The sequence below is a fragment of the Ranitomeya variabilis genome, chromosome 2 (genome assembly GCF_051348905.1).
Source record: "Ranitomeya variabilis isolate aRanVar5 chromosome 2, aRanVar5.hap1, whole genome shotgun sequence".
Taxonomy (NCBI): Eukaryota; Metazoa; Chordata; class Amphibia; order Anura; family Dendrobatidae; genus Ranitomeya; species Ranitomeya variabilis.
In genome coordinates this window covers 1,082,236,811-1,082,264,478 of record NC_135233.1, presented here as the reverse complement: position 1 = coordinate 1,082,264,478, position 27,668 = coordinate 1,082,236,811, and the positions used below count along the sequence as shown (strand labels likewise).

Sequence of the window (27,668 nt, the reverse complement as noted above, 5' to 3'; positions counted from 1 at the left end):
ATTGTTGAATTAGGTGTAAAGGTGAGTATTATGGTTGTTTATTATTTTATGTTTTTTAAAGGTGACATTGGCTTCAATGGATTAAGCGTAAATTTCAAATAAAGGAAATGTGTAATTATTTCAATTAAAAGACTTTGTTCTGGCTGTGTCTTTTTTACAATATAACTATTGGGTCAGTAAAGGGGGCATTTTATAGATTCCTCTCCATTACTAACCCCCGGCTTGATGCCAGCTGCCAAAACAAAGCTGACATCAACCCCACAACTATGACCTCACTTGCTACCGCACCAGGGCAAGTGAGGAGAGTGAGGCCAAGCACCAGAATTGTGAAATCTCTTTGTTGCGCCATTTCTGGGGCAGCTGAGAGCTGATATTTTTAGCCTGGGAGGAGGGTCAATTTCCCTTCTTCTGCGGCTATTAATATCAGTCTACAGCTGTCTGTTTAGCCTTTGCTGGCTTAAAATTATGGCAGGATCCTAAGACATTTCTTTTCTGGGATCCCCCCATGAAATAACCATTAAAGGCAAACCACAAAGCTGTGAGATGATATTAATAGACTGGGAACCTTTAGGGATATTGCCCTTATTTGCAGAATAATAACATAGGCCCTCAACAGCTTGCTTTCCCTCTGTTGCTTAAGAAAATTACGGAGAACCCATATGTGGTTTTTTTCAATTCTTTAAAAATGGATTAACAAGAACAGTAAGGTCACATCATAACAATTGTTTCTCTTGCTTTGCAAGTGCCAGTGCTTTACTGATGAACACCTTAAAGTCTGGCATTCAACAATTCAGCACTGGAGCTATCGTGAGACCCGGTGGCTGGAACTCAGGTAACACCTCTCCATTACTAAACTGTAGGCTTGATGTCAGCGGCCATTAAACAGTTGACATCAACCCCACTGTCATTATTCCACTTGCCACCGCACCAGGGCAAGTGGGAAGAGCCAGGCAGACAAAGTTACAGAATCGGCACATCTATGAGATGTGCCTTTTCATTGGTGACTGTGGGCTGCAATTTCTAGGCTGTGGGCACCAATGTTCCTGGTCCCTTACCAGTCTGGGAATACCAGACTACTGCAATCTACTCTAACTTGGCTGGTTGTCAAAAATGAGGAGGATGTCATGCCGTTTTTTCAAATTATTTTTTAAATTATTTAAAAAAATGTTGCGGGACCCCTCTAGTCTTGATAACCAGCCATGATAAAGCTGACGGTTGAGGGTTGCGGCCCGCAGCTGTCAGTTTTGCCTGTGCTGGATAGCAAAAGTAGAAGAGATCAGCGCTGGCTGATGAACTCTGCCAAAAGTGATGCCTGTTCTCACTGTTATCAGTGACAGCCGGCATAGGCTGATGGGAGTAGTACTCTCTCATCAGCCAACGTGTGTGACCGCAAGTAACCTTATTACTGTCAGTCATAGCTGCTGGCTCATGCTGTCATCTGACAGCATGGGAGCCGTGGTTCTCTGACCAGCGATAATAATCTTATTGTCGATAAGAGCCCATATGTGCTGCGCTGTCATGCAGACGACAACACAGCAAACAACTGTTGTTTGGGCCCCCTACTCCTCTGAATGGTGTCCGGGTTCAGGTACCATTCTGGTACCCAAACTGAACTTTTTTAAATTGTTCTGCGGAACTCACTGGATCCGAACATCCATGGGTTCACCCCTGACTAATCATAGGCAGGAGTGCTAACTGTGAAAACCACTGATAGCTGCCGTGTGCAAGAGCCCAGGAGAGGACCCTCCTCAATTGAACCAGAATAACGTGCAATATTTAATACATTTTTTTTTACTCTAACAGGTCCTTTTTAAAGAGAACATATTTAATTTAATCTTTTACCCCAGGCTAACTTGAGGATTGTCATTTACCAACTTAAGTCTCAGAGTATTACTTCCCATAATCAGATTATATAGCATTGTTTATTTTTTGGCCCAGTACATGGCTTGATGCCCAGATGCGGCCGGGCTGTTTGTACAAGAACATCCTTTTTTTTTCTCTTCCTTTATTTCTATTATTGTTACCATAAACAAAGTGTCTCAGAACGTTGTAAGAGTTTCTTTTATGGACAATCAACAATAGGGAAGTTTTAATGTCATTCTCGTGCGATCTTATTGGCATATTTGCAGAACACTTGTGTAACCTCTGTCATTATTGTCCCGTGGCTTTTTAATATGTAAATTGCTTCATCCGTTTGTGACAAATCACAGGAAGTATTTAGTACATCAGCCTTATAAATAAAGCATCAGAGCCAGTGACCTCACATTTCACTCATCACCAAAATCAAGGACACGAGGTGCGTAGATTCTCCTTCTAGAATCAGGTGAGAGGTGGGGGAGCACCGAATGCTGAGGATTCAGTGCTACTGTCTTATATTAGCTCACATTTATTATGTTTTTATATTGTAATTACACAATTTTTTACTTTATTTATTTTTCTTTAAATATGTATTTTGTGGTTATGTTACATTTTTCAGTGTTCAACAGAGAAAATATATATTTTTTTTGTCCAAGCATGGATGTTTTCAAAATAACAAATACAGGTATTCTCCCTGGTCCATCATCTCCATGGATCTTAAGGAGCAAAGTCTGTGCAGTCCGGATGTCAGCAAGATTGCTAAAGCCTGATATTGGCTGCAGCAGGCAAGTGACTAGAAATGCATCATCTGCTGACATGATCCTCTAGAATCCTTTAGCCGTCCAGTTGAACATTATTTCAACAGGTGGCGCAGACCTCTATAATAACCTACATTGGATCTATGGAGATTACGAAGTTGAATTTGTTATTTTGCAAACATTCATGCCTAGAAAATATTTTTTTATTGTGTTGGACAACCCTTTATACGGACTTATAAATAATGTAAAAATTGTAAGCTTGTAATAACTTTTAAAAAGGTATTGCCCACTTTCAGAGATTCCTTTAAACTAGAACGGTCTACTGAAATTAATCTGATTATAGGATATAATGATTCTAAGAGCAAGTGTTTAATTCTCCTGCAGCTCCTCTGCAGGTGGAGTATGGTACTACACTGTACACATAAAATCAATTATTGTGTTTAGGTCTTCCCGAGCAAGACATGGCCTTCATAGCTGTTCTTCACTCGGACTAGTATTATCTGGAAATTACATATCTGTAGGTAGAATTTATGTTTAAGGTGCATTTACAACTGTCATCCTGAGTTCTTTTCTACTTTTATGCAACAGTAATATCAATGGTTTTCAAGCTGCTGCTTTTCAGCAAATTTACATGGTGAACGTAATTACATTTTTTGGGGAATAGTTAACATTTTGGGTTTTAAAAAGCAATAAATAAATTGTAATACTATGACAGAAATCCCATTTTCTTGTACGATACGAGGGAATTCTGAGACAACAGAGGGGTCCTGTGTTCAGGGTCTAATAGGGGAGTAAAGACCGGAAACAAGAAGTGTCTCTCTCTGGAAGATGTGTCATGTTATGCATCATACACACATTGTCTGTCTCTGGAGGACCTGTTCTGTCCTGAATCATACATACATTGTCTCTCTCTGGAGGACCTGTCCTGTACTACATCCTAAATACATTGTCTATGTCTGGAGGACCTGTCCTGTACTACATCCTAAATACGGTTACATTGTCTATCTCTGGAGGACCTGTCCTGTACTACATCCTAAATACGGTACATTGTCTATCTCTGGAGGACCTGTCCTGTACTACATCCTAAATGTATTGTCTATCTCTGGCAGACATATCCTGTCCTGCATCATACATTGTCTCCCTCTGGAGGACCTGTCCTGTCCTGCATCATATATACATTGTCTCTCTCTGGATTACCTCTCCTTTCCTGTATCATACATACTTTGTCTCTCTCTGGAGAACCTGACCTGCTGCATACATACATTGTCTCTCTCTGGAGGATCTGGTCTGTCCTATATCATACATACATTGTCTCTCTCTGGAAGAGTGGACCTGTCCTGCATCATACATACATTGTCTCCCTCTAGAGGACCTGTCATGTCTTGTATCATAAATACATTTTCTCTCTCTGGAGGACCTGTCCTGTCCTGCATCATACATACATCATCTCTCTTTGGGGGACCTGTCCTGTCCTGCTTCATACATACATCGCCTCTCTCTGGAGGACCTGTCCTGTCCTGCATCATTCATACATCGTCTCTCACTGGAGGACCTGTCCTGTCCTGCATCATACATACATCGTCTCTCTCTGGAGGACCTGTCCTGTCCTGCATCATTCATACATCGTCTCTCACTGGAGGACCTGTCCTGTCCTGCATCATTCATACATCGTCTCTCTCTGGAGGACCTGTCCTGTCCTGCATCATTCATACATCGTCTCTCACTGGAGGACCTGTCCTGTCTCATACATACATCGTCTCTCTCTGGAGGACATGTCATCCATCACACATACATCACACTGATTTAAATTGGCACAGTGTAATACTTTATTTCACCTGTTGATGGAGTTGCATCACCTCATGCAAAAAAATGATATGTAACAACATAAAATGTCTGTTTCAGGAAGAAAAATGGGGATTTTTACCCTTTGCTTCTCAACCCTGCTCGGGGCCCTCGTGGTCCAGATTCAGGTATGTGCACCTTACTAAACATATTTGTATGAATATGTTTACCTATATTTGATTTTAAGAGAAAAACTTCATCCTGCAATCTGGATTAGCAGTAAATAGCCCTCTGATGAGGCTGAAGTATTTACTTAAAAAATTTATATAATTCATGTTACTGCTGATTTCGAAAATTTTCTGCAATATGTGTATTATATTTGACAGCATTTTCTTTGACATATATACTGTTGCATATTCTGTTAATGATAATTAATTAAAGTAGACAAAAATATACACAGATGACCACAACAAAATGAAGAGTTGAGATGCAGCTCTCGACAAATGGGGGCGTAGGGTGGATTTGCTTTTCCGCCCCGGATACTACAGAACCTCCATTCTGAAAAGCAGCACATCTGAAAACCGCTAATTGGTGCAAAGTGTCTGACTTCCCTCCATCCCCCAATGACCTGTCATGAAATATCAACGTAGTGGACAACCCCGTCACAAGGGAAGCAGCTGATTAGGTGCTACTTATAAGAAAAAAGAGAGCTGTTAAAATTTTCCCTAGAGCCTTGTACCTTTGGGCAACTGATTGCCAAAATTGTTCACTCTTGGTGTCATCAAGGACAAATGAAGTAAGAAGAATAAGTGAACATTTACACACTGCTTTTTTGCAACGTTTTCTCAACACCAAAATCTAGAGTGGTGGCAGAAAAAAAAATGCTGGGTATAATACACATAATTTTGTTGAGTTTTTGCAGCATTTTTACTTGCATTCTTTTCCTATTAATCCGAATGGATAAGAAAAGCAGTAAAAATGCTGAAGAATTGTCATTGACTGCGAATTAAAAAAAAACTCAGCTCGTAAATGAAATTTTTTTATGGTACTGGTACTGTGAAATGCATCATTTTTGCTGCTGATGTTTTTTTCTGCTGCAAAAATGTTACATTTCACAGTTTATACACATTTTACACACACCAAAAAATGACGCAAAAAAGCCAGGTGTGAACATACCCTAAAGAAGCAAGGTTATAAGGATGTCATTTTAAATAGCATCATCAATATTATGGCCATAACAGAGATAGTATCTCTCTGCGAAGTTAGTTCTTTGGCCAACTGCCAAAAGAACCAGGAATCGTTTTTGTTCTTGTTTTCACTCTTCTTTGATGCAGAGTTTATAGAGTTTGTAAGAAGATGATGCCTAATGACATGTTAGTTCAATCCTCGTCATTTTAAAATCCAGCCCTGTAATGTGGCTTTCCTAGAAGAGAGAAGATTATAGGATGAGAAAGTCAAGACCTAGAAGATCTCAAACAAGAATCATGCCGAGAACTTCTCTTGGTCGGATTCTCAATGTTGGGACTTCGTCGTCTTATATTCTTGACTTATTCTTATAGCTAAACTTTGGAAATATCTTTTCTGTCGGCTGTTCTTCTTTCAGGCTTCTGATCCATTGGCTCGCCTATCAACAAAGAAACCTGAAGTCCAGAAAGAGATTGTTGACCTAATGAATAAACTCAGAAGAGAGGTCGTGCCATCCGCAAAAAACATGTTAGAAGTGGTGAGTCGTGTCATCCTCATTGCATTATCGTTTAGAATGTTACCACCTGGTTCATCCTCATCTCGATGGAGCATCCTTCAAGTTTTTACTTTACTATAACTTTGTACAAGATTTTAACATTTAATACATTTTCCAGTTTTATTATGTAAAAGTTAATCTGTTCTAAGCTAACTTAAAATGAACTTAACAATGTGATGCCAGACTCCTTTTTTCCTTTTCTCTCTATGCCAAATTGGTCCTAATGTGCAGTGAAGGTCTATCAGCCAGGTCTGTAATCTGTAACAGCTGGACAGGAGTCCTACAAATCTACTGACTTCTCGACAGTCCCCGATCTTCTTTTTGATTTGATTTTTAATTATCTTGGGATATATCAATTCAATGGGAAATGTAAGGAAGGACAAAGGGCCGATCTGTAATAGTTGGTCACTACTATTTTAATCCACGAGGTCTCTTAGTAGGTGCTGGCTTAGTTTACAGACACTTTTCTTTTTTAGAAGATTTAGTGCTGTAGGGAAACTTGCCAAAGAGATGTCCTGTCGACACATGTTGGGAAAACAAGGTTTGATGTGCCCAATAAGTTAGTTCTTAGCTGCCAAAACATTAGATAGCTGTCAGCCAACAGCTATTTCCCCAGACTCCCAAACACAGGAAAAGTTGGCTGACCGAGTCTCCTGTGTTCTGTATGAGAACTCCTCTGTCAGAGGCTTATTAGATGCTTATTATGCAGAGAAAAAAAAGATTAGCAATTGGAAAACCAATAGATTGGATCTTTCACGACTCCATTGTCTTCTTTCTAGGAGATTGGGGCCCCATGCACGTTGTACTTTAAGCTGGTCCTGCCAATGTCAGGATTATGAGACCAGGATTCTTCAGTCTATTGGGAAATAACCTTACATTGCTTTTTCCCAATTCTGAACTCATGCATTCTCACCTGAAATGAGTGTGCATGTATATATATAGTATTATATTAATATAATGGGTCCAAATTAAAAATTTTCTTTAATAGTTTCCAATTCAGGTATTTTAACTAGTGTCAAGATAGAAGTAACAATGGGGCATATAATATACATATAGTGATTTTTAGCCACTGTAATGGAACAGGACAATGTCCCAAACACTCCTGAAAACAATGTAAACAGAACTCCCAAATACATATTATGAGCAGACGGGGTCTGGCGGACAGCAAAACGCCAAAGAGAGACCCCCGACTCACCAAATCAGCTCTAAACAGACCATATTCAAAGGAGAAACATCAGAGCAAAGATTTTTGTACACAAAACTTTAATTCCATAAATAGTACATAAGTGTATAAATCGCAAATTACAGTAGTAATGACTGAGACACAGGATGAGTGCCCGAAAATGCTGGAATAGCCCCCATCCCCACACTCCCCCAGATGTAACTGCTAAAATGTGGGCATGCCAATAGTTCAATGCATCCACCCCCTATCCCATACACATAGAAGACAGAGAGAATGCAATGGAACGCATAATGAGAACAAGGCAGAAGCCACAATATGACACGTCTAGTGCAGCAAACACCTAGTACCTCCAACCAAATAGCCCAAGTGGGACCCTATAATAAACCCATAAAGTATGGAAGTTGGAGAGGGAGCTTGCACTTACCAATAAAGGGAGGCAGACTGGGGAGGCTGTCAGGAGATGAACCCCAACGCGCGTTTCGTGGCCACACGGTGCCACTTCCTCAGGGGGATGGTTGCATACTGCCTAAAAGGACCTTAAAATAGCCCCTGGCCCTGATCACAAAGTACCCAGCAGCCAATGGCAGTAGCGCTGTCGGCGCATGCGCACTGCGTCCGGCAGGTCCTGGCAGTGGAACTCGGCGTCAGGTGAAGTGCTCACAAAGCCAGGAGACGCAGATCCACACCAGGACAGGACGGACCGCAGCGCGACGCGCACGGCCACCCATGTAAGAAGGCTGTAAATATAAAGGGTACAAATACTTCTTGCCGCAGCCCATAAATACCCACCACATAGGCAAGTTCAGGACCCCCCAGACATACGATCCACAAGCATGAGGCCTGATGCACAGACAAATACATATATCAAGAATGAAAATAGTCCACTTTCTGTGCGTCGGATCCATCAGGTAGTAGGAAAGGGGCCCCACTTCGTTAAACCCGTATCCATATCAGGGCGATTTTCCCATCTTATCTCATGCGGATGTCTTGGGTCCACTTTGCCCCAACTGGGGTGGTGTCCATAGTGATTATTTCAATGAGGCAAGGAACATATTCATAAGGCAGACCTTAAGGTACCGGGTCAATAAGTATCACTGATATAAACAACAAAACAAAAAGTTAAAATCACATAGAAAGTCATAAAAACAAAATGTTAAAACCAAAATCCTGACCAATGCGGAGGATGAGGGCACCTAAGGCAGGAAGGATCATATTAAGGTGCTCCAAAACGCAAGGAAACGACAGGTAAAGAGCCATCCTAAGCACATAAAAGAACTAATGGGGCATGGAGGATATATGCAATACTCATAAATAAGGAGCAAAACTCAGAGCCTCATTTAGGCCCGCTGGTGACATAGTGCCAAGTCGCACTATCCACCTAGTTTCTTTTTGTGCTAGCAGCTTCTTATTGTCCCCACCACAAATCCCCAAATGTAAGGCATCGATTCCCCTCACCTTAAGTAAATTTGCATTACATCTATGATGCAGCCAAAAATGGCGTGGGATTGGTTTAAGTTCCGAAATGTCGGTCGCTGTCTTGGCCGCACCAATGTCCCGCACATGTTCACGTACTCGGACTCTCAACTCCCGTGTCGTAAGTCCAATATAAACCATAGGACACGGGCACATGGCATAATGAATCACTTTGGTCGTATTGCACGAGATCCGTTCTCTAATTTCAAATTATTTTGTCCCATCAGTGGAGGTAAAACTGGAACATCGCAGGACATTGGTGCAGGCAAGACAGCGCCCGCACGGGAAACACCCCAAATTGGGGCCCCTCGTGCCAAATGGATTCCTCGGGGTGGGGACATAATGGCTGTGCACCAACAGGTCATTTAGGTTTTTACACCTCCTAGAGGTCATCTGAGGATATGGGCCAAGAGAGGCCGCCAGGCAGGGTTCAGTTCCAAGGACTGACCAGTGTCTGGTGAGGATGGAGCGCATACCACTCCACTCATGATTGTAAGTAGAAATGAAACGAATAGTACCAGCACCATCCCCACCAGTGCGCCGGCCACGTGGATGTAAAAGAGTCTCACGTGGGATTTTTCTGGCACGATCGTAGCCGTGTTTGATGGAACGCCGGCTATACCCCTGGGCCAGAAAACGCTCTTTCAGATCAGAGGCTTGTGCCTCAATCCTAGACTCAGAGAAAACAGATTTGCCGCATCCTCAGGAACTGTCCGATCGGGACGGCCCTAACCGTGGACGGATCATGTGCCGATGAAGCATGTAACAGTGAATTAACCGAAGTCAACTTTCTGAAGACATCCACCTGGATCCGCCGATGATTATCGACCTCAAGGCGAACGTCCAGAAAATCGACAGCAGCGTCGCTATACGCATACGTAAGTCTAATGTTACGAGTGTTGTTGTTCAATGCCCCCATGAAATCCCCGAGCTGCTGGACAGTCCCATCCCACAAAAAAAAGAATATCATCAATGAAGCGGTACCAGCACAGGGAAGCGGCCGGTGGGCCCTCATCGCCAAACAGGAATCTCTCCCAGTGTCCCAAGAAGAGATTAGCGTACGAGGGTGCAAAGGCCACACCCATGGCTGTGCCCCGCTTCTGTAAATAAAAAACGTCTTTAAAGACGAAAAAATTGTGTGTGAGGATAAAGTCCAGCAGCTCGAGGATCAATCCACGTAAAGGGCCGCCCAGATTGGAGGTCCCGATTAAGAAGCGAACCACCTCAATGCCACATGAGTGTTCAATACAAGTGTATAACCCCTCCACGTCAGCAGTAACGAGGAGAGTTGCTTTGTCCACAAGGATGCCATCAACCCGTGCCAGGATATCCGTAGTGTCACGAATGTGAGAAGGTAATATTTGGACCAGGGGTTTCAAGTAAAAAATCAATAAATTGACATACACGATCACATAAACCCCCAATCCCAGACACAATCGGACGTCCCGGGGGGTTAAGGGCATCCTTGTGGACTTTGGGTAACAAATAAAACGTAGGAGTCCTGGGGGATCGGACCATCAAACCATCAAAGACCTTTTTGGGGATGATGCCCCCCTCAAAAGCACCATAAAGAACCTGCTCCAGCTCCCGCAAATATGTGGCCATTGGATTGAAGGACAGCCTCGTATAGGTGTCAGAGTTCCGAAGCTGGCGAAATGCCTCTCGCTCATATTTATCACTTGGCCAGACCACAATATTCCCCCCCTTGTCCGCGGGCCTAAATACAGCATCCCGTAATGATTGAAGTTGTCCAATAGCCCGGCGTTGCTTAGCGGTTAGATTGTCATATGTCCGCCTAGTGGATAGTTTTTTTAAATCCTCACTCACTAATCTAGTGAATATTTCAACTGCCGGGCTTAAGGACAAGGGGGGGGGAAACTTGTGGACCTGGGCAAGATAGAGGACGGAAAGTTATTTACATTAGGGCACTCCTGTTCCTCCAATAGGTCCTCCAAATCACGGAGTACCTGTGCTTCAACTGCACTCATGGATTGTGATGTAGACTCCTTTCCATGCAACTTTTTCAGAATCAATTTGCGGGAGAAGAGATGCAGGTCCTTTAGGGCTGTAAAATAGTCGAATGAATTTGTTGGAGAGAAAGTCAAACCCCTACTCAGGACATCCAACTGAGATTCAGTAAATACATGTGATGACAAATTTAGTACCTGGATACCTCCCTGACGGCCACCACGAGCCGCGGTTCCCCCAGCTCCCTTGTTCCTGGTGTGTTGACTAGTAGTCATCCTCTTATTATTGGACTCAAAGGTTGGAACCTGTTCAGATTGGGAAGTGCCGGGCCTTGTGTCTTCATCGTAGTTAGATCTGCCTGAGAGTGCTGAAGTGGATCTAGACCGAGAGTATGACACATTTCTAGACCTTGGACGAGAACGACCCCATGGGTTCCGCCATCTATAAACTCTGGACTGCTGTTTGTCCTGAATATCTCGATTAAATTTTTTGGCTTTTGTTGTTTGGATGTCATGAGCCCTCTTCTGTAGGTCCAGGTGGATGTCTTCAGAAAGTCGACTTCGGTTAACCCCTTCACCCCCAAGGGTGGTTTGCACGTTAAAGACCGGGCCAATTTTTACAATTCTGACCACTGTCACTTTATGAGGTTATAACTCTGGAACGCTTCAATGGATATTGGCGATTCTGACACTGTTTTCTCGTGACATATTGTACTTCATGATAGTCATAAAATTACTTCGATATAACTTGCGTTTATTTGTGAAAAAAATGAATATTTGGCGAAAATTTTGAAAATTTCGCAATTTTCCAACTTTGAATTTTTATGCCCTTAAATCACAGACATATGTCACGCAAAATACTTAATAAGGAACATTTCCCACATGTCTACTTTACATCAGCACAATTTTGGAACCAAAATTTTTTTGTGACGGAGTTATAAGGGTTAAAGTTGACCAGCAATTTCTCATTTTTACAACACCATTTTTTTTTAGGGACCACATCTCATTTGAAGTCATTTTGAGGGGTCTATATGATAGAAAATACCCAAGTGTGACATCATTCTAAAAACTGTACCCCTCAAGGTACTCAAAACCACTTTCAAGAAGTTTATTAACCCTTCAGGTGTTTCACAGGAATTTTTGGAATGTTTAAATAAAAATGAACATTTAACTTTTTTTCACACAAAATTTAATTAAGCTCTAAATTGTTTTATTTTACCAAGAGTAACAGGAGAAAATAGACCCAAAAATTTGTTGTACAATTTGTCCTGAGTATGCTGATACCCCATATGTGGGGGTAAACCACTGTTTGGGTGCATGACAGAGCTCGGAAGCGAAGGAGCGCCATTTGACATTTCAATGCAAAATTGACTGGAGTTGAGATGGGACGCCATGTTGCGTTTGGAGAGCCCCTGATGTACCTAAACATTGAAACCCCCCAGAAGTGACACCATTTTGGAAAGTAGACCCCCTAAGGAACTTATCTAGAGGTGTGGTGAGCACTTTGACCCACCAAGTGCTTCACAGAAGTTTATAATGCCGAACCGTAAAAATAAAAAATCATATTTTTTCACAAAAATTATCTTTTCGCCCCCAATTTTTTATTTTCCCAAGGGTAAGAGAAGAAATTGGACCCCAAAAGTTGTTGTACAATTTGTTCTAAGTACGCTGATACCCCATATGTGGGGGTAAACCACTGTTTGGGCACATGGGAGAGCTCGGAAGGGAAGGAATGCCGTTTGACTTTTCACTGCAAAATTGACAGGAATTGAGATGGGACGCCATGTTGCGTTTGGAGAGCCACTGATGTGCCTAAACATTGAAACCCCCCACAAGTGACACCATTTTGGAAAGTAGACCCCCTAAGGAACTTATCTAGAGGTGTGGGGAGCACTTTGACCCACCAAGTGCTTCACAGAAGTTTATAATGCAGAGCCGTAAAAATAAAACAAAACTTTTTTCCCACAAAAATTATTTTTTAGACCCCAGTTTTGTATTTTCCCGAAGGTAACTGGAGAAATTGGACCCCAAAAGTTGTTGTCCAATTTGTCCTGAGTACGCTGCTACCCTATATGTGGGGGGGAACCACCGTTTGGGCGCATGGGAGGGCTCGGAAGGGATGGAGCGCCATTTGGAATGCAGACTTAGATGGAATGGTCTGCAGGCATCACATAGTAACATAGTAACATAGTTAGTAAGGCCGAAAAAAGACATTTGTCCATCCAGTTCAGCCTATATTCCATCATAATAAATCCCCAGATCTACGTCATTCTACAGAACCTAATAATTGTATGATACAATATTGTTCTGCTCCAGGAAGACATCCAGGCCTCTCTTGAACCCCTCGACTGAGTTCGCCATCACCACCTCCTCAGGCAAGCAATTCCAGATTCTCACTGCCCTAACAGTAAAGAATCCTCTTCTATGTTGGTGGAAAAACCTTCTCTCGTCCAGATGCAAAGAATGCCCCCTTGTGCCTGTCACCTTCCTTGGTATAAACAGATCCTCAGCGAGATATTTGTATTGTCCCCTTATATACTTATACATGGTTATTAGATCGCCCCTCAGTCGTCTTTTTTCTAGACTAAATAATCCTAATTTCGCTAATCTATCTGGGTATTGTAGTTCTCCCATCCCCTTTATTAATTTTGTTGCCCTCCTTTGTACTCTCTCTAGTTCCATTATATCCTTCCTGAGCACCGGTGCCCAAAACTGGACACAGTACTCCATGTGCGGTCTAACTAGGGATTTGTACAGAGGCAGTATAATGCTCTCATCATGTGTATCCAGACCTCTTTTAATGCACCCCATGATCCTGTTTGCCTTGGCAGCTGCTGCCTGGCACTGGCTGCTCCAGGTAAGTTTATCATTAACTAGGATCCCCAAGTCCTTCTCCATGTGAGATTTACCCAGTGGTTTCCCGTTCAGTGTGTAATGGTGATATTGATTCCTTCTTACCATGTGTATAACCTTACATTTATCATTGTTAAACCTCATCTGCCACCTTTCAGCCCAAGTTTCCAACTTATCCAGATCCATCTGTAGCATAATACTATCTTCTCTTGTATTAACTGCTTTACATAGTTTTGTATCATCTGCAAATATCAATATTTTACTGTGTAAACCTTCTAACAGATCATTAATGAATATGTTGAAGAGAACAGGTCCCAATACCGACCCCTGCGGTACCCCACTGGTCACAGCGACCCAGTTAGAGACTATACCATTTATAACCACCCTCTGCTTTCTATCACTAAGCCAGTTACTAACCCATTTACACACATTTTCCCCCAGACCAAGCATTCTCATTTTGTGTACCAACCTCTTGTGCGGTACGGTATCAAACGCTTTGGAAAAATCGAGATATACCACGTCCAATGACTCACCGTGGTCCAGCCTATAGCTTACCTCTTCATAAAAACTGATTAGATTGGTTTGACAGGAGCGATTTCTCATAAACCCATGCTGATATGGAGTTAAACAGTTATTCTCATTGAGATAATCCAGAATAACATCCTTCAGAAACCCTTCAAATATTTTACCAACAGTAGAGGTTAGACTTACTGGCCTATAATTTCCAGGTTCACTTTTAGAGCCCTTTTTGAATATTGGCACCACATTTGCACATTGCATTTGCAGAGCCCCTAATGTACCTAAACAGTAAAAAAAAAACACAAGTGACACCATTTTGGAAAGTAGACCCCCTAAGGAAATCATCTAGATGTGTTGTGAGAGCTTTGAACCCCCAAGTGTTTCACTACAGTTTATAACGCAGAGACGTGCAAATAAAAAATAATTTTTTTTCCACAAAAATTATTTTTTAGCCCCCAGTTTTGTATTTTTCCAAGGGTAAAAGGAGAAATTGGACCCTAAATATTGTTTTCCAATTTGTCCTGAGTACGCTGGTACCTGATATGTGGGGGGAACCACCGTTTGAGCGCATGGCAGAGCTCAGAAGGGAAGGAGCATCATTTGGAATGCAGACATAGATGGATTGGTCTGCAGGCGTCACATTGCGTTTGCAGAGCCCCTAATGTTCCTAAACAGTAGAAACCCCCACAAGTGACCTAATATTGGTAACTAGACCCCCCAAGGAACTTATCTAGTTGTGTTGTAAGAACTTTGAACCCCCAAGTGTTTCACTACAGTTTATAACGCAGAGCCGTGAAAATAATAAAAAAAAACTTTCCCCCAAAAATTATTTTTTAGACCCCAGTTTTGTATTTTCCCAAGGGTCACAGGCGAAATTGGACTTTGAAAGTTGTTGACCAATTTGTTCTGAGTACGCTGATACCCCATATGTGGGGGGGAACCACCGTTTGGGCGCATGGGAGGGCTCGGAAGGGAAGGAGCGCCATTTGGAATGCAGACTTAGAAGGAATGGTCTGCAGGCGTCACATTGCGTTTGCAGAGCCCCTAATGTACCTAAACAGTAGAAACCCCCCACAAGTGACACCATTTTGGAAAGTAGACCCCCTAAGGAACTCATCTAGATGTGTTGTGAGAGCTTTGAACCCCCAAGTGTTTCACTACAGTTTATAACGCAGAGCCATGCAAATAAAAAAAAAATTTTTTTCCACAAAAATTATTTTTTAGCCCCCAGTTTTGTATTTTCCCAAGGGTAACAGGAGAAATTGGACCCCAAAAGTTGTTCTCCAATGTGTTCCGAGTACGCTGATACCCCAAATGTTGGGGTAAACCCCTGTTTGGGTGCACGGGAGAGCTCGGAAGGGAATGAGCACTGTTTTACTTTTTCAACTCAGTATTGGCTGGAATTGAGATCGGAAGCCATGTCGCGTTTGGAGAGCCCCTGATGTGCCTAAACAGTGGAAACCCCCCAATTATAACTGAAACCCTAATCCAAACACACCCCTAACCCTAATCCCAACGGTAACCCTAACCACACCTCTAACCCAGAAACACCCCTAACCCTAATCCCAACCCTATTCCCAACCGTAAATGTAATCCAAACCCTAACCCTAACTTTAGCCTCAACCCTAACCCTAACTTTAGCCCCAACCCTAACTGTAGCCTTAACCCTAGCCCCAACCCTAGCCCCAACCCTAACCCTAGCCCTAACCCTAACCCTAGCCCTAACCCTAACCCTAACCCTAACCCTAGCCCTAGCCCTAACCCTAGCCCTAACCCTAGCCCTAACCCTAGCCCTAACCCTAACCCTAGCCCTAATGGGAAAATGGAAATAAAAACATTTTTTAATTTTTTTTATTTTTCGCTCACTAAGGGGGTGATGAAGGGGGGGTTGATTTACTTTTATAGTGGGTTTTTTAGCGGATTTTTATGATTGGCAGCCGTCACACACTCAAAGACGCTTTTTATTGCTAAAAGTATTTTTTGCGTTACCACATTTTGAGAGCTATAATTTTTCCATATTTGAGTCAACAGAGTCATGTGAGATCTTGTTTTTTGCGGGACGAGTTGACGTTTTTATTGGTAACATGTTCGGGCACAGGAGATTTTTTTGATTGCTTTTTATTCCGATTTTTGTGAGGCAGAATGACCAAAAACCAGCTATTCATGAATTTCTTTTGGGGGAGGCGTTTATACCGTTCCGCGTTTGGTAAAATTGATAAAGCAGTTTTATTCTTCGGGTCAGTACGATTACAGCGATACCTCATTTATATCATTTTTTATGTTTTGGCGCTTTTATACGATATACACTATTTTATAGAAAAAATAATTATTTTGGCATCGCTTTATTCTGAGGAGTCGGACTATAACTTTTTTATTTTTTCGCTGATCATGCTGTATGGCAGCTCATTTTTTGCGGGAAAAGATGATGTTTTCAGCGGTACCATGGATATTTATATCTGTCTTTTTGATCGCGTGTTATTCCACTTTTTGTTTGGCGGTATGAAAATAAAGCGTTGTTTTTTGCCTCATTTTTTTTTTTTACGGTGTTCACTGAAGGGGTTAACTAGTGATATAGTTTTATAGGTGGGGTCGTTACGGACACGGCGATACTAAATATGTGTACTTTTATTGTTTGATTTTTTTTATTTAGATAAAGAAATGTATTTATGGGAATAATATATATATTTTTTTCTTTAATTAGGAATTTTTTTTTCTTTTTTTTTTACACATATGGAAATTTTTTTTTTTACTTTTTTACTTTGTCCCAGGGGGGAACATCACAGATCGCCGATTTGACAGCTTGCACAGCACTCTGTCAAATCGGCGATCTTACTTCCAGCAGTGCAGGCTGCAGCTTTCATCTGCAGCCTGCTCTGCACCCGGAAGTACTCCCTGCAGGACCCGGATGCAGCCATTTTGGATCCGGATCCTGCAGGGATACGAGGTAAGAGACCCTCGCAGCAATGCGATCACATCGCGTTGCTCCGGGGGTCTCAGGGAAGCCCGCAGGGAGCCGCCTCCCTGCGCGATGCTTCCCTGTACCGCCGGCACACTGCGATCATGTTTGATCGCGGTGTGCCAGGGGCTGTCCGTGACCGTTCCTGGCACATAATGCCGGATGTCAGCTGCGATAGTCAGCTGACACCCGGCCGCAATCGGCTATGACGTACTATCCTGTCGAGGGTCAGATAGGCCCAGGTCACCTCGACGGGATAGTACGTCTAAGGTCACAGAGGGGTTAACTGTTACATGCTTCATCGGCACATGATCCGTCCACGGTTAGAGCCGTTCCAATCGGACAGTTCCTGAGGATGCGGCGAATCTGTTCCTCTGAGTCTAGGTTTGAGGCACAAGCCTCTGATCTGAAAGAGCGTTTTCTGGCCCGGGGGTATAGCCGGCGTTCCATCAAACACGGCAACGATCGTGCCAGAAAAACCCCACGTGAGACTCTTTTACATCCACGTGGCCGGTGCACTGGTGGGGATGGTGCTGGTACTATTCATTTCATTTCTACTTACAATCATGAGTGGAGTGGTATGCGCTCCATCCTCAACAAACACTGGTCAGTCCTTGGAACTGAACCCTCCCTGGCAGCCTCCCTTGGCCCATATCCTCAGATGACCTCTAGGAGGTGTAAAAACCTAAATGACCTGTTGGTGCACAGCCATTATGTCCCCACCCCGAGGAATCCATTTGGCACAAGGGACCCCAATTTGGGGTGTTTCCCGTGTGGGCGCTGTCTTGCCTGCACCAATGTCCTGCGATGTTCCAGTTTTACCTCCACTGATGGGACAAAAGAATTTGAAATTAGAGAACGAATCTCGTGCAATACGACCAACGTGATTTATTATGCCACGTGCCCGTGTTCTATGGTTTATATTGGACTTACGACACGGGAGTTGAGAGTCCGAGTATGTGAACACGTGCGGGACATTGGTGCGGCCAAGACAGCGACCGACATTTCGGAACTTAAACCATTCCCACGCCATTTTTGGCTGCATCATAGATGTAATGCAAATTTACTTAAGGTGAGGGGAATCGATGCCTTACATTTAGGGATTCGTGGTGGGGACAATAAGAAGCTGCTAGCACAAAAAGAAACTAGGTGGATAGTGCGACTTGGCACTATGTCACCAGCGGGCCTAAATGAGGCTCTGAGTTTTGCTCCTTATTTATGAGTATTGCATATATCCTCCATGCACCATTAGTTCTTGTATGTGCTTAGGATGGCTCTTTACCTGTCGTTTCCTTGCGTTTTGGAGCACTTTAATATGATCCTTCCTGCCTTAGGTGCCCTCATCCTCCGCATTGGTCAGGATTTTGGTTTTAACATTTTGTTTTTATGACTTTCTATGTGATTTTAACTTTTTGTTTTGTTGTTTATATCAGTGATACGTATTGACCCGGTACCTTAAGGTCTGCCTTATGAATATGTTCCTTGCCTCATTGAAATAATCACTATGGACACCACCCCAGTTGGGGCAAAGTGGACCCAAGACATCCGCATGAGATAAGATGAGAAAATCGCCCTGATATGGATACGAGTTTAACGAAGTGGGGCCCCTTTCCTACTACCTGATGGATCCGACGCACAGAAAGTGGACTATTTTCATTCTTGATATATGTATTTGTCTGTGCATTGGGCCTCATGCTTGTGGATCGTATGTCTGGGGGGTCCTGAACTTGCCTATGTGGTGGGTATTTATGGGCTGTGGCAAGAAGTATTTGTACCCTTTATATTTACAGCCTTCTTACATGGGTGGCCGTGCGCGTCGCGCTGCGGTCCGTCCTGTCCTGGTGTGGATCGGCATCTCCTGGCTTTGTGCGCACTTCGCCTGACGCCGAGTTCCACTGCCAGGACCTGCCGGACGCAGTGCGCATGCGCCGACAGCGCTACTGCCATTGGCTGCTGGGTACCTTGTGATCAGGGCCAGGGGCTATTTTAAGGTCCTTTTAGGCAGTATGCAACCATCCCCCTGAGGAAGTGGCACCGTGTGGCCACGAAACGCGCGTTGGGGTTCATCTCCTGACAGCCTCCCCACTCTGCCTCCTTTTATTGGTAAGTGCAAGCTCCCTCTCCAACTTCCATACTTTATGGGTTTATTATAGAGTCCCACTTGGGCTATTTGTGTTGGAGGTACTAGGTGTTTGCTGCACTAGACGTGTCATATTGTGGCTTCTGCCTTGTTCTCATTATGCGTTCCATTGCATTCTCTCTGTCTTCTATGTGTATGGGATAGGGGGTGGATGCATTGAACTATTGGCATGCCCACATTTTAGCAGTTACATCTGGGGGAGTGTGGGGATGGGGGCTATTCCAGCATTTTCGGGCACTCATCCTGTGTCTCAGTCATTCCTACTGTAATTTGTGATTTATACACTTATGTACTATTTATGGAATTAAATTTTTGTGTACAAAAATCTTAACTCCTGAAAACAAGTAGTATCTGAATAATGGAACAGGACAATGTCCCAAACACTCCTGAAAACAATTGAAGACTTGATTGTCGCGCATTTTTTGCGTGCACTAATCAATTATTTTATTATATAAAAATTGAGCAAAAACGTAATGTTTAATCTTGATGATCTTCTTGTCTTTTTTTTGTTAAGGTTTGGAATGAAGAAGCTGCACAGAATTCTGAGAGGTGGGCTAAAAAGTGTTCCTTCAAACACAGCGCAGAAGAAGAAAGAAAGACCAAAAGTGGGTGACACTGTCAAGCTGAACCACATACAAATGGGTATGGAAAGTATTCAGACCCCTTTAAATTGTTCACTCTTTGTTTAATTGCAGCCATTTGGTAAATTAAAAAAAAATCATTTTATTCTCACTAATGTACACTCTACATTTTGACTGGAAAAAAACAGAAAAGTAGAGACTTTTGCAAATGTATTAAAAAAGAAAATCTGAAATATCCCAAGGTCATAAGTCTTCAGCCCCTTTGCTCAGTATTGAGTAGAAGCACCTTTTGACCTAGTATAGCCATGAGTCTTCTTGGGAATGATGCAACAAATTTTTCACCCCTGGATTTGGGGATCCTCTGCTATTCTTCCTTGCAGATCCTCTCCAGTTCCATCAGGTTGGATGGTGAACGTTGGTGCACAGCCATTTTTTGGTCTCTCCAGAGATGCTCAGTTAGGTTTAGGTCAGGGCTCTGGCTGGGCCAGTCACTCCTTTGTTATTTTAGCTGTGTGCTTAGGGTCATTGTCTTCTTGGAAGGAGAACCTTCGGCCAAGTCTGAGATCCAGAGCACTCTGGAAGGGGTTTTCACCAGGATATCTCTGTACTTGGCCGCATTCATGTTTCTTCAACGACAACAAGTCGTCCTGTCCCTGCAGCTGAAAAACAACCCCATAGCATGATGCTGCCACCACCATGTTTCACTGTTGGGATTGTATTGGGCAGGTGATGAGCAGTGTCTCCTTTTCTCCATATATACCGCTTAGAAATATCACCAAAAAGGTCTATCTTCATCTCATCAGACCAGATAATCTTATTTCTCATAGTCTGGGAGTCCTTCTTGTATTTTTTAGCAAACTCTATTCAGGCTTTCATATGTCTTGCACTGAGGAAAGGCTTCCGTCGGGCCACTCTGCCATAAAGGCCTGACTGGTGGAGGGCTGCAGTGATAGCTGACTTTGTGGAACTTTCTCCCATCTTCCTCATGCATCTCTGGAGCTCAGCCACAGTGATTTTGGGGTTCTTCTTTACCTCTCTCACCAAGGCTCTTCTCCCACGATTGCTCAGATTGGCTGGACGGACAGGTCTAGGAAGACTTCTGGTGGTCCCAAACTTCTTTCAATTAAGGATTATGGAGGCCATTGTGCTCTTAGGAACCTTGAGTACTGCAGCAATTCTGTTGTAACCTTGTCCAGATCTGTGCCTTGCCACAATTCTGTCTCTGAGCTCCTTGGCCAGTTCCTTTGGCCTCAGGATTCTCATTTGGTCTGACATGCACTGTGAGCTGTGAGGTCTTATATAGACAGGGTTGTGCCTTTCCAAATCAAGTCCTATCAGTTTAATTACACACAGCTGGACTCCAATGAAGAAGAACCATCTCAAGGAGGATCACAAGGAAATGGACAGCATGTGACTTAAATATGAGTGTCTGAGCAAAGGGTCTGAATACTTATGACCATGTGATATTTCAGTGTTTCTTTTTTGTTAAATTTGCAAAAATGTCTACATTTCTGGTTTTTTTTGTCAGTCAAGATGGGGTGCAGAGTGTACATTAATGAGAAAAAAAATGAACTTTTTTGAATTTACAAAATGGCTACAATGAAACAAAGAGTGAAAAATGTAAAAGGGTCTGAATATTTTCAATACCCACTGTACATTACTATTGCACTATAGGGCTTCCATTTCCCCAATAATAAAGATCGGGGAAAGGGGTAATGTGCAATCCCCTAATTTACAATATTAGGGAAAGGGGTAATGTGCAATCCCCCAATTTACAATATTAGGGAAAGGGGTAATGTGCAATCCCCTAACATACAAGATTAGGGAACGGGGTAATGTGCAATCCTCTAATTTACAATATTAGGGAAAGGGGTAATGTGCAATCCCCCAATTTACAATATTAGGGAAAGGGGTAATGTGCAATCCCCTAACATACAAGATTAGGGAACGGGGTAATGTGCAATCCCCTAATTTACAATATTAGGGAAAGGGGTAATGTGCAGTCCCCTAATTTACAAGATTAGAGAAAGGGGTAATGTGCAGTCCCCTAATTTACAAGATTAGGGAGAGGGGTAATGTGCAATCCCCTAATATACAAGATTAGGGAAAGGGGTAATGTGCAGTCCCCTAATTTGCAATATTAGGGAAAGGGGTAATGTGCAATCCCCTAATTTACAATATTAGGGGAAGGGGTAATGTGCAGTCCCCTAATTTGCAATATTAGGGAAAGGGGTAATGTGCAGTCCCTTAATTTACAAGATTAGGGAGAGGGGTAATGTGCAATCCCTTAATTAACAAGATTAGGGGAAGGGGTAATGTGCAGTCCCATAATTTACAAGATTAGGGAAAGGGGTAATGTGCAGTCCCCTAACATACAAGATTAGGGAACGGGGTAATGTGCAATCCTCTAATTTACAATATTAGGGAAAGGGGTAATGTGCAGTCCCCTAATTTACAAGATTAGGGAAAGGGGTAATGTGCAATCCCCTAATATACAAGATTAGGGAAAGGGGTAATGTGCAGTCCCCTAATTTGCAATATTAGGGGAAGGGGTAATGTGCAATCCCCTAATTTACAATATTAGGGGAAGGGTTAATGTGCAGTCCCCTAATTTGCAATATTAGGGAAAGGGGTAATGTGCAGTCCCCTAATTTACAAGATTAGGGAACGGGGTAATGTGCAATCCTCTAATTTACAATATTAGGGAAAGGGGTAATGTGCAGTCCCCTAATTTACAAGATTAGGATTAGGGAAAGGGGTAATGTGCAATCCCCTAATTTACAAGATTAGAGAAAGGGGTAATGTGCAATCCCCTAATTTACAATATTAGGGGAAGGGGTATTGTGCAGTCCCCTAATTTACAAGATTAGGGAAAGGGGTAATGTGCAATCCCCTAATTTACAAGATTAGGGGAACGGGTAATGTGCAGTCCCATAATTTACAAGATTAGGGAAAGGGGTAATGTGCAATCCCATAATTTACAATATTAGGGGAAGGGTAATGTGCAGTCCCCTAATTTGCAATATTAGGGAAAGGGGTAATGTGCAATCCCCTAATTTACAAGATTAGGGAGAGGGGTAATGTGCAATCCCATAATTTACAAGATTAGGGAACAGGGTAATGTGCAGTCCCCTAACATACAAGATTAGGGAACGGGGTAATGTGCAATCCTCTAATTTACAATATTAGGGAAAGGGGTAATGTGCAGTCCCCTAATTTACAAGATTAGGGAAAGGGGTAATGTGCAATCCCCTAATTTACAATATTAGGGGAAGGGGTATTGTGCAGTCCCCTAATTTACAAGATTAGGGAAAGGGGTAATGTGCAGTCCCATAATTTACAAGATTAGGGAAAGGGGTAATGTGCAGTCCTCTAATTTACAAGATTAGGGAAAGGGGTAATGTGCAATCCCCTAATTTACAATATTAGGGAAAGGGGTAATGTGCAATCCCCTAACATACAAGATTAGAGAACGGGGTAATGTGCAATCCTCTAATTTACAATATTAGGGAAAGGGGTAATGTGCAGTCCCCTAATTTACAAGATTAGGGAAAGGGGTAATGTGCAATCCCCTAATTTACAAGATTAGAGAAAGGGGTAATGTGCAATCCCCTAATTTACAATATTATGGGAAGGGGTATTGTGCAGTACCCTAATTTACAAGATTAGGGAAAGGGGTAATGTGCAATCCCCTAATTTACAATATTAGGGAAAGGGGTAATGTGCAGTCCCCTAATTTGCAATATTAGGGAAAGGGGTAATGTGCAGTCCCCTAATTTACAAGATTAGGGAAAGGGGTAATGTGCAGTCCCATAATTTACAAGATTAGGGAACGGGGTAATGTGCAGTCCCCTAACATACAAGATTAGGGAACGGGGTAATGTGCAATCCTCTAATTTACAATATTAGGGAAAGGGGTAATGTGCAGTCCCCTAATTTACAAGATTAGAGAAAGGGGTAATGTGCAATCCCCTAATTTACAATATTAGGGGAAGGGGTATTGTGCAGTACCCTAATTTACAAGATTAGGGAAAGGGTTAATGTGCAATCCCCTAATTTACAAGATTAGAGAAAGGGGTAATGTGCAATCCCCTAATTTACAATATTAGGGGAAGGGGTATTGTGCAGTACACTAATTTACAAGATTAGGGAAAGGGGTAATGTGCAATCCCCTAATTTACAATATTAGGGAAAGGGGTAATGTGCAGTCCCCTAATTTACAAGATTAGGGAACGGGGTAATGTGCAGTCCCCTAACATACAAGATTAGGGAACGGGGTAATGTGCAATCCTCTAATTTACAAGATTAGGGAAAGGGGTAATGTGCAATCCCCTAATATACAAGATTAGGGGAAGGGGTATTGTGCAGTCCCCTAATTTACAAGATTAGGGAAAGGGGTAATGTGCAATCCTCTAATTTAGAAGATTAGGGGAAGGGGTATTGTGCAGTCCCCTAATTTACAAGATTAGGGAAAGGGGTAATGTGCAATCCCCTAATTTACAAGATTAGGGGAAGGGGTAATGTGCAATCCCATAATTTACAAGATGAGGGAAAGGGGTAATGTGCAATCCCCTAATTTACAAGATTAGGGGAAGGGGTATTGTGCAGTCCCCTAATTTACAAGATTAGGGAAAGGGGTAATGTGCAATCCCCTAATTTACAATATTAGGGGAAGGGGTAATGTGCAATCCTCTAATTTACAAGATTAGGGAAAGGGGTAATGTGCAATCCCCTAATTTACAAGATTAGGGGAAGGGGTAATGTGCAATCCCATAATTTACAAGATTAGGGAAAGGGGTAATGTGCAATCCCCTAATTTACAAGATTAGGGGAAGGGGTATTGTGCAGTCCCCTAATTTACAAGATTAGGGAAAGGGGTAATGTGCAATCCCCTAATTTACAAGATTAGGGGAAGGGGTATTGTGCAGTCCCCTAATTTACAAGATTAGGGAAAGGGGTAATGTGCAATCCCCTAATTTACAAGATTAGGGGAAGGGGTAATGTGCAGTCCCATAATTTACAAGATTAGGGAAAGGGGTAATGTGCAATCCCCTAATTTAGAAGATTAGGGGAAGGGGTATTGTGCAGTCCCCTAATTTACAAGATTAGGGAAAGGGGTAATGTGCAATCCCCTAATTTACAAGATTAGAGAAAGGGGTAATGTGCAATCCCCTAATTTACAATATTATGGGAAGGGGTATTGTGCAGTACCCTAATTTACAAGATTAGGGAAAGGGGTAATGTGCAATCCCCTAATTTACAATATTAGGGAAAGGGGTAATGTGCAGTCCCCTAATTTGCAATATTAGGGAAAGGGGTAATGTGCAGTCCCCTAATTTACAAGATTAGGGAAAGGGGTAATGTGCAGTCCCATAATTTACAAGATTAGGGAACGGGGTAATGTGCAGTCCCCTAACATACAAGATTAGGGAACGGGGTAATGTGCAATCCTCTAATTTACAATATTAGGGAAAGGGGTAATGTGCAGTCCCCTAATTTACAAGATTAGAGAAAGGGGTAATGTGCAATCCCCTAATTTACAATATTAGGGGAAGGGGTATTGTGCAGTACCCTAATTTACAAGATTAGGGAAAGGGGTAATGTGCAATCCCCTAATTTACAAGATTAGAGAAAGGGGTAATGTGCAATCCCCTAATTTACAATATTAGGGGAAGGGGTATTGTGCAGTACACTAATTTACAAGATTAGGGAAAGGGGTAATGTGCAATCCCCTAATTTACAATATTAGGGAAAGGGGTAATGTGCAGTCCCCTAATTTACAAGATTAGGGGAAGGGGTAATGTGCAGTCCCATAATTTACAAGATTAGGGAAAGGGGTAATGTGCAATCCCCTAATTTACAAGATTAGGGGAAGGGGTAATGTGCAGTCCCATAATTTACAAGATTAGGGAAAGGGGTAATGTGCAATCCCCTAATATACAAGATTAGGGGAAGGGGTATTGTGCAGTCCCCTAATTTACAAGATTAGGGAAAGGGGTAATGTGCAATCCTCTAATTTAGAAGATTAGGGGAAGGGGTATTGTGCAGTCCCCTAATTTACAAGATTAGGGAAAGGGGTAATGTGCAATCCCCTAATTTACAAGATTAGGGGAAGGGGTAATGTGCAATCCCATAATTTACAAGATTAGGGAAAGGGGTAATGTGCAATCCCCTAATTTACAAGATTAGGGGAAGGGGTATTGTGCAGTCCCCTAATTTACAAGATTAGGGAAAGGGGTAATGTGCAATCCCCTAATTTACAATATTAGGGGAAGGGGTAATGTGCAATCCTCTAATTTACAAGATTAGGGAAAGGGGTAATGTGCAATCCCCTAATTTACAAGATTAGGGGAAGGGGTAATGTGCAATCCCATAATTTACAAGATTAGGGAAAGGGGTAATGTGCAATCCCCTAATTTACAAGATTAGGGGAAGGGGTATTGTGCAGTCCCCTAATTTACAAGATTAGGGAAAGGGGTAATGTGCAATCCCCTAATTTACAAGATTAGGGGAAGGGGTATTGTGCAGTCCCCTAATTTACAAGATTAGGGAAAGGGGTAATGTGCAATCCCCTAATTTACAAGATTAGGGGAAGGGGTAATGTGCAGTCCCATAATTTACAAGATTAGGGAAAGGGGTAATGTGCAATCCCCTAATTTAGAAGATTAGGGGAAGGGGTATTGTGCAGTCCCCTAATTTACAAGATTAGGGAAAGGGGTAATGTGCAATCCCCTAATTTACAAGATTAGGGGAAGAGGTAATGTGCAATCCTCTAATTTACAAGATTAGGGAAAGGGGTAATGTGCAATCCCCTAATTTACAAGATTAGGGGAAGGGGTAATGTGCAATCCCATAATTTACAAGATTAGGGAAAGGGGTAATGTGCAATCCCCTAATTTACAAGATTAGGGGAAGGGGTATTGTGCAGTCCCCTAATTTACAAGATTAGGGAAAGGGGTAATGTGCAATCCCCTAATTTACAAGATTAGGGGAAGGGGTAATGTGCAGTCCCATAATTTACAAGATTAGGGAAAGGGGTAATGTGCAATCCCCTAATTTACAAGATTAGGGGAAGGGGTAATGTGCAGTCCCATAATTTACAAGATTAGGGAAAGGGGTAATGTGCAATCCCCTAATTTAGAAGATTAGGGGAAGGGGTATTGTGCAGTCCCCTAATTTACAAGATTAGGGAAAGGGGTAATGTGCAATCCCCTAATTTACAAGATTAGGGGAAGAGGTAATGTGCAATCCTCTAATTTACAAGATTAGGGAAAGGGGTAATGTGCAATCCCCTAATTTACAAGATTAGGGGAAGGGGTAATGTGCAATCCCATAATTTACAAGATTAGGGAAAGGGGTAATGTGCAATCCCCTAATTTACAAGATTAGGGGAAGGGGTATTGTGCAGTCCCCTAATTTACAAGATTAGGGAAAGGGGTAATGTGCAATCCCCTAATTTACAAGATTAGGGGAAGGGGTAATGTGCAATCCCATAATTTACAAGATTAGGGAAAGGGGTAATGTGCAATCCCCTAATTTAGAAGATTAGGGGAAGGGGTATTGTGCAGTCCCCTAATTTACAAGATTAGGGAAAGGGGTAATGTGCAATCCCCTAATTTACAAGATTAGGGGAAGAGGTAATGTGCAATCCTCTAATTTACAAGATTAGGGAAAGGGGTAATGTGCAATCCCCTAATTTACAAGATTAGGGGAAGGGGTAATGTGCAATCCTCTAATTTACAAGATTAGGGGAAGAGGTAATATGCAGTCCCATAATTTACAAGATTAGGGAAAGGGGTAATGTGCAGTCCCATAATTTACAATATTAGGGGAAGGGTAATGTGCAGTCCCCTAATAT

The 27,668-nt window shown here is 42.4% G+C and overlaps 1 protein-coding gene across 3 annotated transcripts in view; it reads left to right on the top strand.

Annotated features, from left to right (window-relative positions):
• The window catches only part of LOC143808735 (serotriflin-like), a 60,532-nt gene that overhangs the window by 14,919 nt on the left and 17,945 nt on the right, over window positions 1-27,668 (top strand). The window contains exons 1-4 of one of the 3 annotated variants that reach the window (XM_077291680.1): window positions 2,230-2,323; window positions 4,518-4,585; window positions 6,001-6,120; window positions 19,744-19,834. In XM_077291680.1, coding sequence (XP_077147795.1) covers window positions 4,526-4,585; window positions 6,001-6,120; window positions 19,744-19,834 — 271 coding nt within the window. In that variant the 5' untranslated portion in view covers window positions 2,230-2,323; window positions 4,518-4,525. Of the gene's footprint in view, window positions 1-2,229; window positions 2,324-4,517; window positions 4,586-6,000; window positions 6,121-19,743; window positions 19,835-27,668 lie in introns of those variants that run through there. The other 2 variants (XM_077291681.1, XM_077291682.1) reach the window with 2 other exon arrangements.